This window comes from Sebastes fasciatus, chromosome 21 (genome assembly GCF_043250625.1).
Source record: "Sebastes fasciatus isolate fSebFas1 chromosome 21, fSebFas1.pri, whole genome shotgun sequence".
Taxonomy (NCBI): Eukaryota; Metazoa; Chordata; class Actinopteri; order Perciformes; family Sebastidae; genus Sebastes; species Sebastes fasciatus.
The window spans coordinates 817600-835426 of record NC_133815.1 but is presented as its reverse complement, the minus strand read 5'-3'; the positions used below and the strand labels follow the sequence as shown (position 1 = coordinate 835426).

Here is a 17827-nt window from a genome sequence, read left to right as displayed (position 1 = left end):
TATCATTTTTACCTACAGTGGCCCTTATACACCGTCGTACCAAAGACTGTGTTGTGTAAACTCGTTATGAATTGATAAAATCCCTAAAACCCATTTACATTCACACATCTGGAGGTCAGAGGTCAAGGGACCTCTTTGGAGATGGACATGACAGTTGACAGTTCGTAGCGTTATTTAACCTCGTTCCTGACCAGCTAGTCTGACATGGTTGGTATTATATCATTTATATATATATCATTTTTTATATGACCACTTTAATGACTGCTCGTCTATAAACGGCTTCAAAGGTAAAAAATGAAAAGAAATAACATTATTTTCCCACAACTTTCATCCATAAATCATCTCATGTTTTTTTTTTTTTATGAATTCACGAAGGCCATCAGATGCAGCTGAAAGCTCTGGAAAAAAATCTAGTAAGTTAACTTTGAGTTAGTTAAGAAAAATAAATAATAATAATCAAAGTATGTTTTCACGATTAAAGATTTACAGATATTTCAGGAGGTAAATGTTAATAAAACAAATATTAATTTGAAAAAAAAACACATTTTCAGAAAAAGGTTTAAATTTTAAAATCATTATTATTATTATTATTTATTATAATAATAATAATAATAATAATTTTATTATAATTCTTAAAATTCTTATTTTACTATAATAATAATAATAATAATTATTTTATTATAATTTGTATTATTGTGGTTTTATTTATTGTCATTATATATCATTTTAAGGGCTGGGAGAGCCGGGCAGATGCATTTCATTTCATTTTAATGTACAATTGTACTTTTCAATGTATACAACAATAAACTACAACTTATTATATGCAATTTCATATTTAATATTTAATATCAGGGCTGTAGCTGCACCAGACTCATCATGAGAGAGAGAGAGAGAGAGGAGGAGCTTTCTCTCTCTCTTCTTCTTCTTCTTCTTTTTTCTCTCCAGACTTGTAAAGCCAGTCAGGACGAGCAGAGCAGAAGAGAAGAAGAAGAAGAAGAGCTCAGACACACTCAGAGAGGAAAGAGACTAAAAGAAGAAGAAGAAGCTGAAGAGAGGAGGAGGAGGAGGAGGAAGAGCAGAGTGTTGTGTTGGATGTAGCTGCTGTATATTTGCGGGTGTTTGTGGCTCTCTGTGGTCTCTGATGGTGAGAGGAGGAAGAGGAGGATGGGAGTAACCTGGTCCTCCAAATGCCTCGCACTCTTCCTCGCTCTACACATAGGTGAGTGATCACAACTCTCCATCTTCATCACACTACACTGCTTTATTCACACATTATTCAGTTTTACTGACACCTGAAGGTGTTACATATATATTTATATATATATATTTATATATATATATTTATATATATATATTTTACTGATAATTTAAGGTAGAATAAAAAACACATTTCTTCAAATAACGAGTTTATAAAGCAGAGTTTTTACTGATATTATATTAATATATGATTTAATGGTATTTAACGTGGTGAGCTGTAAAGAAGAGTTTTTACTGATATTAATATATGATATAATAATATATATGAGCTGCTGGTTTGGCTCGTGATGGAGCTGATGGGTGAGCAGCTCGTTTTAAAAGGGGCTTCACTTCACATTTAGTAGTGTGTGCGTGTGTGGCACGAGTGCGTGCGTGTGCATGTGTGTGCGTTAACCAGGGGGATGCCCCCCCCCCCCTCTCTGCACCTCGGTTTATCCCAAACTGAAACTGGAGACATTTGTTGAAATGGTTTCACCTTCAGAAATTTCTTTATTTTGCAGATTTCATATTTAATTGTTGTCGTCATGCAGCTCATCTCTAATATAATATAATATATATTATATCTATAATCATCTCTGGTGTTACTGTGCGCGCTGTTAGACGAGCAGAAGAGGACGAATATAAACATAAAAGGCCTGTTTGATTTGTCTGCAAACGGAACAGAAACAATAAATCAAATCAGAAATGAAAGGTTATAAATGTGAAACAGGAGCTTCTTTTTGTTCTCCGGTTTGTGTCGGATCCGCGTGCGCGCCGCAGTGCGCGGATCCGCAGGGAGGAAGAGAAGCCTCCGGTAAAAACACCTCCTCGTTATTAATATCTGTTTTATTCCTATTTCATGTTTCCGATAAATAAAAAGAACGAAAAGAACGAAAACGCGCCGGAAAAAAAAAAAAGATGATTTATCTGAATTTCCAGTGCCGTGCACACGCCTCGTGCACGATGGAGAATAAAACATGCACGATATACCTATATATATATACATTTATAATAAATGATCTTTGGGATAACACCCTGGATGTGATGGCTTTAATGCAACGAACAGACCTGCAGCAGAAAACCTCCGGATCCGTCTAATACCTGGAAAAGCTGCAAAATGATCTGATAAATATAAAATATTAGATATGAAGTTGGTTGTTGTTTTGTGTTCTGTTGCATAACGACGCTGTGGAGGAGGCTCTGCGTGCGTGTGCGTGTAGCTGTGAGTGTATATATATATATATATGTGTGTGTGTGTGTGTGCGTGTGAATGATTTGCTGGTGGCAGAGAGATGCTGAATTATTCAGGACTGAATCCTCCTGCTGCTCCTCTCTGTTGTTAGAGAGAGGTTTATATTATTATATATTATTATATATTATTGATATTAGAGGCTTCAGGGGGAAACCAGTGAAATCATGTTGCAAATACAAACAATCCACGATGAGAAATAAAAGATAAAAATGTGTTTTGGATGATTTTTTCGATCTCAGAGAGAAAATCAAACAAAAAGCTGCTGAATTAAAATCGAATAAAATCGATTAATTAGACCGCATTTCAAATATGTTCCTATTTTTAATTAAAACGAAACAACCTCCTGCAGAGACGGTCCACATCTCCATCAGCAGGGTTATTGGGTTCTATATGAATTGTGCATTGGGATTGGCTGCTACTGCTACTGCTACTGCTGCTGCTGCACATTAAAACACATTTCACACATTAAAACACATTAAGACACAGAAAAACACAGAAAAACACATTAAAACACATTTCACACATTAAAACATAGAAAAACACATTCACACATTAAACACATTAAAACACATTAAAACACATTTAAACACATTTAAACACAGGACATTATTTTACTCCTGCAAAAGAAAAAAAGATTGCAGAAATATTGAAATTGCGTCCTGATATTAAATTGTACTATATTCACTGTGACGTTAAAGTCAGAATATTGTCAGAATGAGTTCTGCAGCTCGGTTCTGTTCGGTTCTGATAGTTTGAATTAGTGTTTTTTACTGGTAAATGGGCTCGTGTGATTCGGAGGTGGGTGTGTCTGCTGGAGGCTCCAACACGCTGCTGCTGCACCGAGGCACTGCAGGCAACACAGTGTGTGTGCGTGTTCGTGTGTGCGTACGTGCGTGTGTGTGGGGTGAATGAGTGCGAGCGTGCGTGATGGGAGGCGTGAACGAAAAATGTTGTGCGCGTGCCCGTGTGAAGGGACTCTCCTGGTTTCACTCAAACGAGAATAAAAATACTAATAAATAAAAACAGAAGGATGAAAATATATTTAAAAAGATAAAACATGATTTTGGGGATCAATAAAAAAAACAAAAAAAGGACAAATAAATAAATAAAGAAAGGGATAATTAGAGGCCCTTAAATATAATCTAATAGAAATAAAACATAAATAGATTTAGTGGTTATTTTTAGGTGAAGAAGTGAAAGTAAAAACGTCGCTTTTGCACATAAATCTAGAAATGATCATTATTCACGAGACCAACCTCGGTTTGATATTAAATATGAATTAATGTGAAACCGCCTGAAGGAAACAGGTTTCTGTTAATAAAAGCAGATTAAAGTGAATGAAACAGTGAGGATGATGTCATCTTATCTCATATTCATTCATGTATTTGTTGGTGACCTTGTTTGGAGCTGATTGGCTCGTTTGACTGAATAATAATAAAATAATAATACAAGTGCTGCAGAGAGAAAGAAGCAGCGCGTGTTAAGGATGATGTAATGCCATCATCCATCCTCATCCATCCATACAGTGGTACACAGACAATGACTCTCATTCATCCATACTGATATTAAATACTAGAAACATCATACTGATATTAAATACTAGAAACATCATACTGATATTAAATACTAGAAACATCATACTGATATTAAATACTAGAAACATCATACTGATAATAAATACTAGAAACATCATACTGATAATAAATACTAGAAACATCATACTGATAATAAATACTAGAAACATCATACTGATAATAAATACTAGAAACATCATACTGATATTAAATACTAGAAACATCATACTGATATTAAATACTAGAAACATCATACTGATATTAAATACTAGAAACATCATACTGATATTAAATACTAGAAACATCATACTGATAATAAATACTAGAAACATCATACTGATATTAAATTCTAGAAACATAACGATATCATTCAAATATTATTATGAGGGAATTTAAGTATCAAACAACAGGATTATGCAATAAAAATAACATTTTAATGACAAATATTAACACTTTAATATATATTTAATTCAGGAATGTATATTTAAAAAATACTATAAGGCTCCAAAAACATTAGTTTTAAAAAAGGCTAATGTAATATTACAGTGTAATTATTATTATTATTTAAATAATAAATAGCATTAAAATTACCATTGTTATTATTTATTTATTCTTCATTCATTTCTTTCATTGTTATTTAATGAAAATGATAATACAAAGTTATGGAAATAATACGTAAATATATAAATAATAAATACATAACATTATTATTATTATTATTTAAATAATAAATGGCATTAAAACGATCATCAATAATATTTGTTTCTTTATTCATTGTTATTTAATGAAAATTATAATAAAAGAAGTTATGGTAATAATAAATAAATATATAAACAATAATTAAATAACACTATTGTATTATTATTATTATTATTATTATTATTATTATTATTATTATTATTATTCAAATAACAAATGGCATTACAATTACCATTAATAACACTTATTTATTTATTCACTGCTATTTAATTAAAATTCTAATAAAATATTTATGGTAATAATACATGAATATATTATATATAAGAAACACCATTATTATTTATTATTATTACTTGATGATATATTACTCCTCCTACTACTACTACTACTAATACTAATAATAATAAATTAATTATAAAGTATAAAAATAAATAAGCACTGCTGAGCATCAGGGTTAAATTATAGTCACAATAGAAACATTAAAGGAATATTACAATATATTAATATATTTTATAGAATATAATAAAATACTAATAGATAGGAATAATGGGACTGTTATATATATATATATATATATATATATATATATAGTATTGTGAAGGTGACTTTAAACTCTCAGTGTAGCACCACATACTGTAAATAAGTATAACTCTGGAGATTCACATGACCTTCTTCAGCAGACGAGGACAGTTTCTGTCTTTTCGTAGTTTTAGTTCGTTGGCTCAAAACTTGAGGTTCAAGGTTAAACCTGTGACCCTGTGACCTTGGAAACAGCTGATTTATTGATCAGGAAAAAACAATAAATGGAAATTTGAACATGAAAACTGAGAAACTCCGTCTGCTGATGAAGCACATGTGATATGATCAAAAGCTCCAGAACTAGGACTTTGTGCTTTCTTATCACACATATCAGACGGGATACTTCAAAAAACAAACAAAAAAATACAAGTTTAGATTCATAATAGATTAAATACACCTTTTTAGTATGGCTTTTATTTAGTCAGTAGTTTTATTGTAGTGTACTTTATTTGATTATTTATTTAGTTCCTTTTCAGCACTTGGAGTTGCACTATGTAACTTGTGCTGTTTAAATAAAATTTGATTGATTGAGATACTCACCTATAAATCAATACAGGAAAATACAGGAACAGCTTAATGGGAATATTATATAAATACTGTCAACTGTTTCAAAGTGTCCATGTGGAGTATCTACGCTATAACACCCCGATGTCTTTTAGAAATATATTTAGGAATAAAATAGATGGTGATTTAGAGAGGACGTTTCTGGGGGGACACTAAAAAACGACGCTCAAATATTTGAAGTCGACGATTTGTTGGGTGTGTTGGAAAATGAGCCAACAATGATTATTTTACTTCAAGTCCAAAGTTCATTCTTGACCTTGAATAAGAAACAACAAGAAGTTGTAGTTTTGTTGCCTAAACCTAAAGAAGTTGTAGTTTTGTTGCCTAAACCTAAAGAAGTTGTAGTTTTGTTGCCTAAACCTAAAGAAGTTGTAGTTTTATTGTCTAAACCTAAAGAAGTTGTAGTTTTGTTGCCTAAACCTAAAGAAGTTGTAGTTTTATTGTCTAAACCTAAAGAAGTTGTAGTTTTATTGTCTAAACATAAAGAAGTTGTAGTTTTGTTGCCTAAACATAAAGAAGTTGTAATTTTGTTGCATAAACCTAAAGAAGTTTTAGTTTTGTTGTCTAAACCTAAAGAAGTTGTAGTTTTGTTGCCTAAACCTAAAGAAGTTGTAGTTTTATTGCCTAAACCTAAAGAAGTTGTAGTTTTGTTGCCTAAACCTAAAGAAGTTGTAGTTTTATTGTCTAAACCTAAAGAAGTTGTAGTTTTATTGTCTAAACATAAAGAAGTTGTAGTTTTGTTACCTAAACATAAAGAAGTTGTAATTTTGTTGCATAAACCTAAAGAAGTTTTAGTTTTGTTGTCTAAACCTAAAGAAGTTTTAGTTTTGTTGCCGATACCTAAAGAAGTTGTAGTTTTGTTACCTAAACATAAAGAAGTTGTAGTTTTGTTGCCTAAACCTAAAGAAGTTGTAGTTTTGTTGTCTAAACCTAAAGAAGTTGTAGTTTTGTTGCCTAAACCTAAAGAAGTTGTAGTTTTATTGTCTAAACCTAAAGAAGTTGTAGTTTTGTTACCTAAACATAAAGAAGTTGTAGTTTTGTTGTCTAAACCTAAAGAAGTTGTAGTTTTGTTGCCTAAACCTAAAGGTGCTTGTTGCTATCTATAGGCTACCTGTAATTGAGCATTTATAATGTGGCGTTGAGCTCCGTCAGCTACGTATCCTCATGTAACGGTTCGTATGATATTTTACGAACAGTTATTCCTCATTTTTCGTACGTTTTCCTTCCAATGTCAGTTTCCGCTCGTTACATGCACACAGTCTTTTCAAAATAAACCTCCGTCTTCACAGGAAACAACGTTAGGTTTAGGAAAAGATGGTGGTTTGGGCTAAAATAACTACCGAAGTGACGTTACTTAAGTACGGAAGTTACGTGCCAGATAAATCAACGTTGACCACCCAACTGTCTGTGGTTGAGGTGCATTGTGGGTAATGTAGGCGGTTGGTTTTGAGGAAGGAAGAGGAATAAAAGAAGAGAACATCTCTGATTCTGCTGCATCGATTTAGATCCGTTCTGCCCATCACGAGTCTGACAGAGTTACAGAAGTGTGGTGATGAATCAGTGGAGTACTCCTTCAGACTGTCAGGTACTGCAGAGTACTACTGGGATACCAGAGGAAAGATGACGTAGAGGTATATCTATATATAAGTACAACTTCAATATGAACCCACTAGTGAGACATTAACTCTCAACAGAAACAGATAGTCATATAGTAATATGTATATGTAGTTTATATAGTAGTATTTAGATGTAGTTTTATAGTAGTATTTAGATGTAGTTTTATAGTAGTATTTAGATGTAGTTTTATAGTAGTATTTAGATGTAGTTTTTATAGTATTTAGATGTAGTTTTATAGTAGTATTTAGATGTAGTTTTATAGTAGTATTTAGATGTAGTTTTATAGTAGTATTTAGATGTAGTTTTATAGTAGTATTTCCATGCAGTGCTGCAGCAGTGATGAATGGATTTGTCCTCCCCTAACAGCCGTGTCTCGTCCTACACGTCATGCTGTGTTAGTCCACAGTTTGATCGAGTGGAACCGGACAGCGGGCGTGTTATTATCCAAACCAATCAATCAGCCCGATCCCCTGCTTAACGAACCACGCACACACACACACACACACACACACTCTGAGTTAACAGAGGTCATGTAAAGGGGTGTGTGTGTGTGTGTTGTGTTATGTGTGGGGGTGGAGGCGTGTCAGACGTGTTTTATAGTCCAGTTTTATCTCTGTTAAAGTGAATCAGAGAGGAGACGGGCTGGGTTCAGCTGTCATGATGTGAGATATTCTTCATGGTTTCACTTTTGCTTCTCAGTTTGGAGGATGCAGTTTGTGCTGCTGCAGACTTATGTTACGTTATACAGAGAGGTGTTTCTATTATTTTGTCCACCCCATTTCTATCAGGGAGGTTAAGTTAAATAAAGTAATGTGTCAGATCAACACTGAGGAGCTCCAAAGATCAACATTTAATCAAGAGCTGAAGTCCCGTCTCACATCTGAGCTACCCTGTCCACCAGACTCCATTCAGAAATAACCTATTCTCATTGATCTGCCAGAAGAGACCCGGTTTACTGTCGATACTCGAGACTACACGACACCTGCTGCTGGAGGCTTATATGTAGTATTTATAGTAGTATTTATATAGTAGTATTTATAGTAGTATTTATATAGTAGTATTTATATAGTAGTATTTATAGTAGTATTAATATATAGTTTTTATAGTAGTATTTATATGGCAGTATTTATAGTAGTATTTATATAGTAGTATTTATAGTAGTATTTATATAGTAGTATTTATATAGTAGTATTTATATAGTAGTATTTATAGTAGTATTTATATAGTAGTATTTATAGTAGTATTTATATAGTAGTATTTATATAGTAGTATTTATAGTAGTATTTATAGTAGTATTTATAGTAGTATGTATATATAGTTTTTATAGTAGTATTTATATGGTAGTATTTATAGTAGTATTTATATAGTAGTATTTATATAGTAGTATTTATAGTAGTATTAATATATAGTTTTTATAGTAGTATTTATATGGCAGTATTTATAGTAGTATTTATATAGTAGTATTTATAGTAGTATTTATATAGTAGTATTTATATAGTAGTATTTATATAGTAGTATTTATAGTAGTATTTATATAGTAGTATTTATAGTAGTATGTATATATAGTTTTTATAGTAGTATTTATATGGTAGTATTTATAGTAGTATTTATATAGTAATATTTATATAGTAGTATTTATATAGTAGTATTTATAGTAGTATTTATATAGTAGTATTTATATAGTAGTATTTATAGTAGTATTAATATATAGTTTTTATAGTAGTATTTATATGGTAGTATTTATAGTAGTATTTATATAGTAATATTTATATAGTAGTATTTATATAGTAGTATTTATATAGTAGTATTTATATAGTAGTATTTATAGTAGTATTAATATATAGTTTTTATAGTAGTATTTATATGGCAGTATTTATAGTAGTATTTATAGTAGTATTTATATAGTAGTATTTATAGTAGTATGTATATATAGTTTTTATAGTAGTATTTATAGTAGTATTTATATAGTAGTATTTATAGTAGTATGTATATATAGTTTTTATAGTAGTATTTATAGTAGTATTTATATAGTAGTATTTATAGTAGTATTTATATAGTAGTATTTATATGGTAGTATTAATAGTAGTATTTATATAGTAGTATTTATATAATAGTATTTATATATAGTTTTTATAGTAGTATTTATATATAGTTCTTATAGTAGTATTTATATGGTAGTATTTATAGTAGTATTTATATGGTAGTATTTATATAGTAGTATTTATAGTAGTATTTATATGGTAGTATTTATAGTAGTATTTATATAGTAGTATTTATATAGTAGTATTTATAGTAGTATTTATATATAGTTTTTATAGAAGTATTTATATGGTAGTATTTATAGTAGTATTTATATAGTAGTATTTATATAGTAGTTTTTATATGTAGTTTTTATATGGTAGTATTCATAGTAGTATTTATATAGTAGTATTTATAGTAGTATTTATAGTAGTATTTATATGGTAGTATTTATAGTAGTATTTATATGTAGTTTTTAATAGTAGTATTTATTTGTAGTTTTTATAGTAGTATTTATATGTAATTTTTTATAGTAGTATTTACATATAGTTTTTAATATTAGTATTTATATGTAGTTTTTTTATAGTAGTATTTATATCAAGTTTTTATAGTAGTATTTATAAGTTGTTTTTAATAGTAGTATTTAGGAGATAATCTGTGATTTTCTTTAATGTAAAATGTTCTTTTTGTCCTCTCCCTTCCCTCTCTTCCTTACCTCCTCATCTTCCTACTCCTCTTCCTCCTCCTCCTCTTCCTCTTCCTCCTGCAGTCTCAGTGTTGCAGACGGTGCTGGTCAGTGCTGGTCAATGTGACTCGGTGTTTAAAGGGTTCTCAGACTGTCTGCTTCAGTTGGGGGAGAACATGGCCAACTATCCCCAGAACCTGGACGACACGCAGAACCTGCACACGATCTGCGGGTAACCACAAACACACACACACACACACACACACACACACACACACCAAGTGATGCACAACTGTCAAGGACAAACTATAAGAAACTCACGGGACTGACGATACTAACGACTCACGTGACTCACGGGACTGACGATACTAACGACTCAATTGACTCACGGGACTGACGATACTAACGACTCTAGTGACTCACGGGACTGACGATACTGACCTAACTAACGACTCATGTGACTCACGGGACTGACGATACTGAAGACTCACGTGACTCACGAGACTAACGATACTGACCTAACTAACGACTCACGTGACTCACGAGACTAACGATACTAACGACTCAATTGACTCACGGGACTGACGATACTAACGACTCTAGTGACTCACGGGACTGATGATACTAACGACTCACGTGACTCACGGGACTGACGATACTGAAGACTCAATTGACTCACGGGACTGACGATACTAACGACTCACGTGACTCACGGGACTGACGATACTAACGACTCACGTGACTCACGGGACTGACGATACTGACCTAACTAACGACTCATGTGACTCACGGGACTGACGATACTGAAGACTCACGTGACTCACGAGACTAACGATACTAACGACTCAATTGACTCACGGGACTGACGATACTAACGACTCACGTGACTCACGGGACTGACGATACTGACCTAACTAACGACTCACGTGACTCACGAGACTAACGATACTAACGACTCAATTGACTCACGGGACTGACGATACTAACGACTCTAGTGACTCACGGGACTGATGATACTAACGACTCACGTGACTCACGGGACTGACGATACTAACGACTCACGTGACTCACGGGACTGACGATACTGACCTAACTAACGACTCATGTGACTCACGGGACTGACGATACTGAAGACTCACGTGACTCACGAGACTAACGATACTAACGACTCAATTGACTCACGGGACTGACGATACTAACGACTCTAGTGACTCACGGGACTGATGATACTAACGACTCACGTGACTCACGGGACTGACGATACTGAAGACTCAATTGACTCACGGGACTGACGATACTAACGACTGTCGTGACTCATGGGACTGATGATACTAACGACTCACGTGACTCACGGGACTGACGATACTGAAGACTCACGTAACTCACGGGACTGACGATACTAATGACTCAATTGACTCACGGGACTGACGGGACTGACGATACTAACGACTTTCGTGACTCATGGGACTGATGATACTAACGACTTTCGTGACTCACGGGACTGATGATACTAATGACTCTAGTGACTCTCGGGACTGACGATACTAACGACTCCAGTGACTCTCGGGACTGACGATACTAACGACTCTAGTGACTCTCGGGACTGACGATACTACCGACTCTAGTGATTCACGGGACTGACGATACTAACGACTCTAGTGACTCTCGGGACTGACGATACTATCGACTCTAGTGACTCTCGGGACTGACGATACTAACAACTCTAGTGACTCACGGGACTGACGATACTAACGACTCTAGTGACTCTCGGGACTGACGATACTAACAACTCTAGTGACTCACGGGACTGACGATACTAACGACTCTAGTGACTCTCGGGACTGACGATACTATCGACTCTAGTGACTCTCGGGACTGACGATACTAACAACTCTAGTGACTCACGGGACTGACGATACTGACAAATCCTGTGACTAAAGACGTGACAAAATAAGTCAAAGTTACTTTTAGTTTCACACGGGAGATGAACAGCGTCTCCTGGTTGAAACTCCTGTGATTGTTTGACCCGTCCACCTCTCCTCCCGCCCTGAACGGACTCTCACGCCATTAACATTACGTCATTTGCTTGTACCGTCTAATAACGCTGCAGGTGGGTTTACATTGGAGTTAGTTGAAAGCCCGGTTCGTCACATACAGTTGCTAAAGGGCGCCTCCATGTGCGTGTGTGTCCGATGCCGATGGGCGCTGACCAAACGGCGGTATTTGACGGGTTGTAAATACTCTAGTATGTGGTTACTTTCCAGCGCTGCTGCTCATTTTGAAGACGTCAGCTCAGAGTGTCAGTAACGCTCCTTAATCTCTTGATCTAATAGAGGAAATAATATGAGTGATTAAACGGTGGAGCCTGAGGGGGAAACGGAGGGTTGGAGGGTGGCGGGTGCATATGTGCGAGGGGGGGGGGTTACTTGCTATTCAGCTGACCCCCCTCCTCCCGCCCCCGCCGCCTAAACCTCCTTTTATCCCCCTTCTCACCCCACCACCCAAACCGGGTGGGCACCAGATGGCATGCTGCAGCAATACCTCCCCCCCCCCTCCACCCTCAACACACACATGATTTTTTAATTTAGTGACAGCTCCATCACAGCGGTGTTGAGGCGTGGCAGGATACGCCTCAGACACACACACACACACACGTTAATTGCTCAGAGATGAAGCATCGACACGACTCGGGTCAGGAGGTCAACATCAATAAGAGCAGATTGGAAGATTGGATTAGATACGCTGTGTGTGTGTGTGTGTGTGTGTGTGTGTGTGTGTGTGTGTGTGTGTGTGTGCGTGTGTGTGTGTGTGCGCGTGTGTGTGTGTGTGTGTGCGCGTGTGTGTGTGTGATTTCTACATTAACTAGGAGGAGGATGGAAGGAAAAAAAGATGAACAGATGAGAGGTAAAAAGAGGAAGAGGGAGCCCAGACGGACAGAGAAGATGGGGCGGGGGGATTAAACACAAAATAGAAAAATAAAGAAAGGAAATAAAAAATGAGGAAGAATGAGAGGAAAAAGAGAGAACAGGGAGGAGGATGCTCCTGTATGAATAAAACATCACACCAGTGAAGAAGTGAGCAGGAAGGATGAGAGAGGATGAGAGAGGATGAGAGAGGATGAGAGGATGAGAGGATGAGAGGATGAGAGAGGATGAGAGAGGATGAGAGGATGAGAGGATGAGAGGATGAGAGAGGATGAGAGGATGAGAGAGGATGAGAGAGGATGAGAGGATGAGAGAGGATGAGAGGATGAGAGGATGAGAGAGGATGAGAGGATGAGAGGATGAGAGAGGATGAGAGGATGAGAGGATGAGAGAGGATGAGAGAGGATGAGAGGATGAGAGGATGAGAGGATGAGAGAGGATGAGAGGATGAGAGGATGAGAGAGGATGAGAGAGGATGAGAGGATGAGAGGATGAGAGGATGAGAGAGGATGAGAGAGGATGAGAGGATGAGAGGATGAGAGGATGAGAGAGGAACGGTAACAAGGAAGGAGATAAAGAGGTTTTCACCTCGTTCTTTACTGAACGAGGACGCTTCAGCGTTACGTTGTCGTGTTCTCACTCTCTCACTCGCACTTAGAGCAGAACGACTCACGTGACTGACAGGACTGACGATACTAACGAGTCACGGGACTGGTTAAAAGAAATGTTAATAATGAACTCAAAAGCTGAGCGGCTCGTCTCTTTAAGGAGAAAAGCTGGTCCACCTTAACAGTCCACCTTAAGAGGCAGAGCCGGAGCTGCAGGATACAGGAAGTCGGCTCCGGTCTCTGGCTCGCTTGAGTGGAGGAGTTGTAGCATTTATTCACCGACAAATAAAGTGTCCACACACTGCTACACCTACGATCACAACTAGAACGCCACCTACAACCTCACACTCACCACCAACACACACACACGGTCTGTTGGAGACTCACTATAGTTACTCAGACTACGTGTGCGGCGGATAGAACTAATAACGTAGCACAAACACACACACTGTTTGTTGGACACTCGCTAACGTTACGCCGGGCAGACACACAGCTGACAACCTGCTAAACTAAACTAAATGTGCGGTGGAGACTTTTACTGTGAAAGTGTCTGCATGTCCGCGACACTACACGCAGCATCGTAGCTGCTAAGTTAACGCTCCCGGACGCTGAACTGGAGACTCCCGTCAACCAATATCTGTTGTGCTCCTGCAGCCGGTACATCGCTGCATCCGAGGCACAGATCTTGTCGGTTAACGGTTAATAATCGGTTAACGAGGGTCGGTTATCGGTTAAGAACATTTTTCAAATTTAGCATCCCTAATACTAATAACTCACGGGACTAACGACTCACGGGACTCACGGGACTGACGCCTGAAGTACTGAAGTATTTATTGGCTTTCAAGTTGGATTTTGAGCGTAAAATATTACAACTAGCCAATAAAACCACCATCATTTTAACTGTTGAATAATTCCCAGGAAAAATGCCAAGGACATGACCTCAGTGGCTCTCAATCAATTCAAATATTTAATCACTAATTAATTAATCACACATTTTTTTTATCTGTTCTAAATGTACCTTAAAGGGAGATTAGTCAAGTATTTAATCCTCAACATGGGAGTGGATGAATATGCTGCTTTATGTAAATGTATGTATATATTTATTATTGTAAATCAGTTAACACAAAACAATGACAGATATTGTCCAGAAACCCTCACAGGTACTGCATTTAGCATCAAATATACTATGACTTGCCCCAAACTGCATGTGATTATCATAAAGTGGGCATGTCTGTAAAGGGGAGACTCGTGGGTACCCATAGAACCCATTTACATTCACACATCTGGAGGTCAGAGGTCAAGGGAACACTTTGAAAATGGACATGACAGTTTATATTCGCCAAAGTTTATAGCGTTATTTATTCCTTCCTGACCAGCTAGTCTGACATGGTTGGTACCGATGGATTCATCAGGTTCTGTAGTTTCATATGATACCAGTATCTTCCCTCTAGCTTTAAAACTGAGCCCGCTACAACCTAAAAATGGCAAGTTGTGTGAAATGCGTTAGAGAAATTAGTGGCGTTATAAGCCCTGCAGACTCAGAGGCTCGACACTTGCTTTAGGTTTGTTTTACTGGAAGTCTAAACTTCACCGGCTGTGTCTTCATAAGCTTTTTCCTCGCTGTGTTTTCTGTGGTGCCAGATTCTGGGATGACTTCCACTCTTGGCTCTGAGTGGATGATGCACTCCGTTTAAAACCAGCCTCCCACTGCAGTCATAAGCTTGTGGTGTTAACGCTTGCTGTGTTTTCTCCTGCCAGTTACTGGGATGACTTCCACTCCTGTGCCACGACGGCGCTGGCCGACTGCCAGGAGGGAGCGACGGACCTCTGGGAGAAACTGAAAAAGGAGTCTCGCAACCTGGATTTCCGTGGGAGTTTGTTTGAACTCTGTGGCGGCGGCAACGCGGCCCCCAGATCGGCCGACGCCAGGGGCCTCGCCTTGGTCCTAACCACACTGCCCACCATACTGACTTGGCTGGCGTTTTAACAGAAAACAAGGAGAAACGTAAAAAAATAAAAAAAATAAATACAAAGAAGAAAAAAATGAAAAAAGAAAATAGAGTGATAGCTACTCTTCGATACTGAAAAAAAGTTTGAATTCATCACCAGAAAACTACACCCGAAATGGATTTTTACTACATCACTGTACGGCGGCCTGGTTTGCCTTCCTGGGACATCTGCAGGCCGTTCTCCTGGAGCGCTCATCCAATCACACGCTGACCTGACCCGGAGGTCGATAACATGAAATATTCAACACGCCGTCGAGCTGAAATGATGACAATGATGAAAATTTGATGGATCCTCGCCCGCTTACAATCGTGGAATTACACAGTATTAAAGTCAACCATGAATTATTGATGTTTAGTAGGCTAGGCCTAGACAGCACTATGTGACTGCGGGGTGCTGACACAGTATCAGGCTATATATTAGGGTTCCCATATCGCCGAAAGTACACGTCCATGTGTGACGCCAGGCCGAGCTTCACGCCACAAAATCAATAAGATGAGCCCGTTTCAGACCAGTCGCCTCATTTCCACCACGGACAGTATTTCCTTTTTTAATCGCGCCAAGTTGACTGTGTTGAGCCCGGTAGGTTTGATGGACTGAATGCTTGATGGTGATTTAATATTTGTATTCTTATTGGCTGTTTATTGTGCTCATGCCACGGTCACACCAGCTTTTATCACAGCGGCATTTTGCACCAAATTGAATCCGTCAGTTTTGCACATCGTCCTCCCGTACGGGTCGACCTCGGTGGACTTTTACAGGCGACGAAAAAAAAAGCAAAACTGCAACGACAGTATTGACCTTTGACCCACGCAGCATGGCTTCCAGTCCGATCGTGTGCCAGCAGTAGGCGTGTTCGTAAATTTATAGTGTTCTACTTTTGGTTTGTTGAACTGGCTAGCTTGCCGCCACTTATCAAAAAAAAATCAACGCCACGTGAAGAAATGTCGCTCTGCCAGTCTCTGGTGTGACCGTAGCCTTGTTCCCCCACCAGGCTCTGAGCTGCAGGGTTGAGAGTTTGAAGCCTGCTTTTCATTAAACAACAGTTTTAGACTGATGTTAAATTGCATGATGTTGGTTCGGACAGTCTCGGAACATTTCAGGAAATAAGCACAAACTCACGCACAAAATATGGACAGACTGCTTCTAATGGGGTTAAACCTCGCCCCAAATCATCACCAAGAACCAGTAAAACATCTGGTGTCATCACTAAACTGCAGGTGGCTACCTGGCTACCTGTTAGCGGTTGATATAGTTTGGTTCAGATTAATCTATATTTCATTTTAGCAGTTAGAACGGATCAAGATGGGTAAAAGTTTAGCAGCTAAACCAGACTGATGAACGCTAGCTAATAGTTCAGTTTAGCACCAGGACAGCTTAAGTCCGATTTAGATTTTCCGATTGCGTCACGTTATCTAACCGCTTGGTTTAGTGGATAAACCAGAAGGTTAGCTAACAGCTCAGGTTATGAAAACCTTCTCCTTCTCCTATGAAAATAGGAAATGTGTTGAGAACGAAACCCAGATCATCAGAGTTTAAAGTCGTAGACAAACATGTCTTTGTCTTTTCTTGAATCCGTTTGTGTTAGACGTCGTGCTCATTTCCTGGAATCCCACGAGAACAATAATTAAGTTGGAAACTCTTCAAGGATCTTTTGGAAAGTAGAAACACATTAGAATTAACTTTAGTTCGTGTCGCTCAGCAGAACCGTGTGTTAGAAACGAACGAGTGAAACGGCGACCGAGAGAGAAAAAGAGGATGTTCTGAGAAGCCGACAGCAATACGAAGATGTGACTTCATGGCCAGTGTAGCTACTGAAAAAAAATAACAAACCGTGGCTGAAGAGAGATATGACTGTTGCCATTTAGCACATCCCCCCTTTTCATACGCCAGTGACTCCTACTAGCCGACGTTAGAGGTGATATATGTTAGATTAAAGAGCTGAGTCCCAACAGTACAGTAGCATCATAAACTACATGAACACGGTAAATAGATCAGAGGAGGTTGTTGATTTCTTTGCCGAGGCACAGATGACGTTTCCACTGCCTTCTGACAAAAAGATG

General features: G+C 37.3%; 1 protein-coding gene and 1 long non-coding RNA gene across 2 annotated transcripts in view; one reads left to right on the top strand and one right to left on the bottom strand.

The window, feature by feature from the left end:
* The first annotated feature begins 958 nt into the window (after window positions 1-958).
* On the top strand, window positions 959-17661 carry nrn1a (neuritin 1a). Its single transcript, XM_074622333.1, has 3 exons — window positions 959-1219; window positions 10310-10457; window positions 15516-17661. The coding sequence occupies exons 1-3, from the start codon at window positions 1165-1167 to the stop codon at window positions 15742-15744; spliced, it is 432 nt and encodes a 143-aa protein (XP_074478434.1). The 5' UTR covers window positions 959-1164; the 3' UTR covers window positions 15745-17661.
* LOC141759870 (uncharacterized) overlaps window positions 2160-17827 on the bottom strand; it is a 31422-nt gene continuing 15754 nt past the window's right edge. The window contains exons 6-7 of the long non-coding RNA XR_012592210.1: window positions 10256-10451; window positions 2160-2903 (exon numbers count right to left, since the gene is read on the bottom strand). This is a non-coding gene — a long non-coding RNA (uncharacterized LOC141759870). The remainder of the gene's footprint in view (window positions 2904-10255; window positions 10452-17827) is intronic.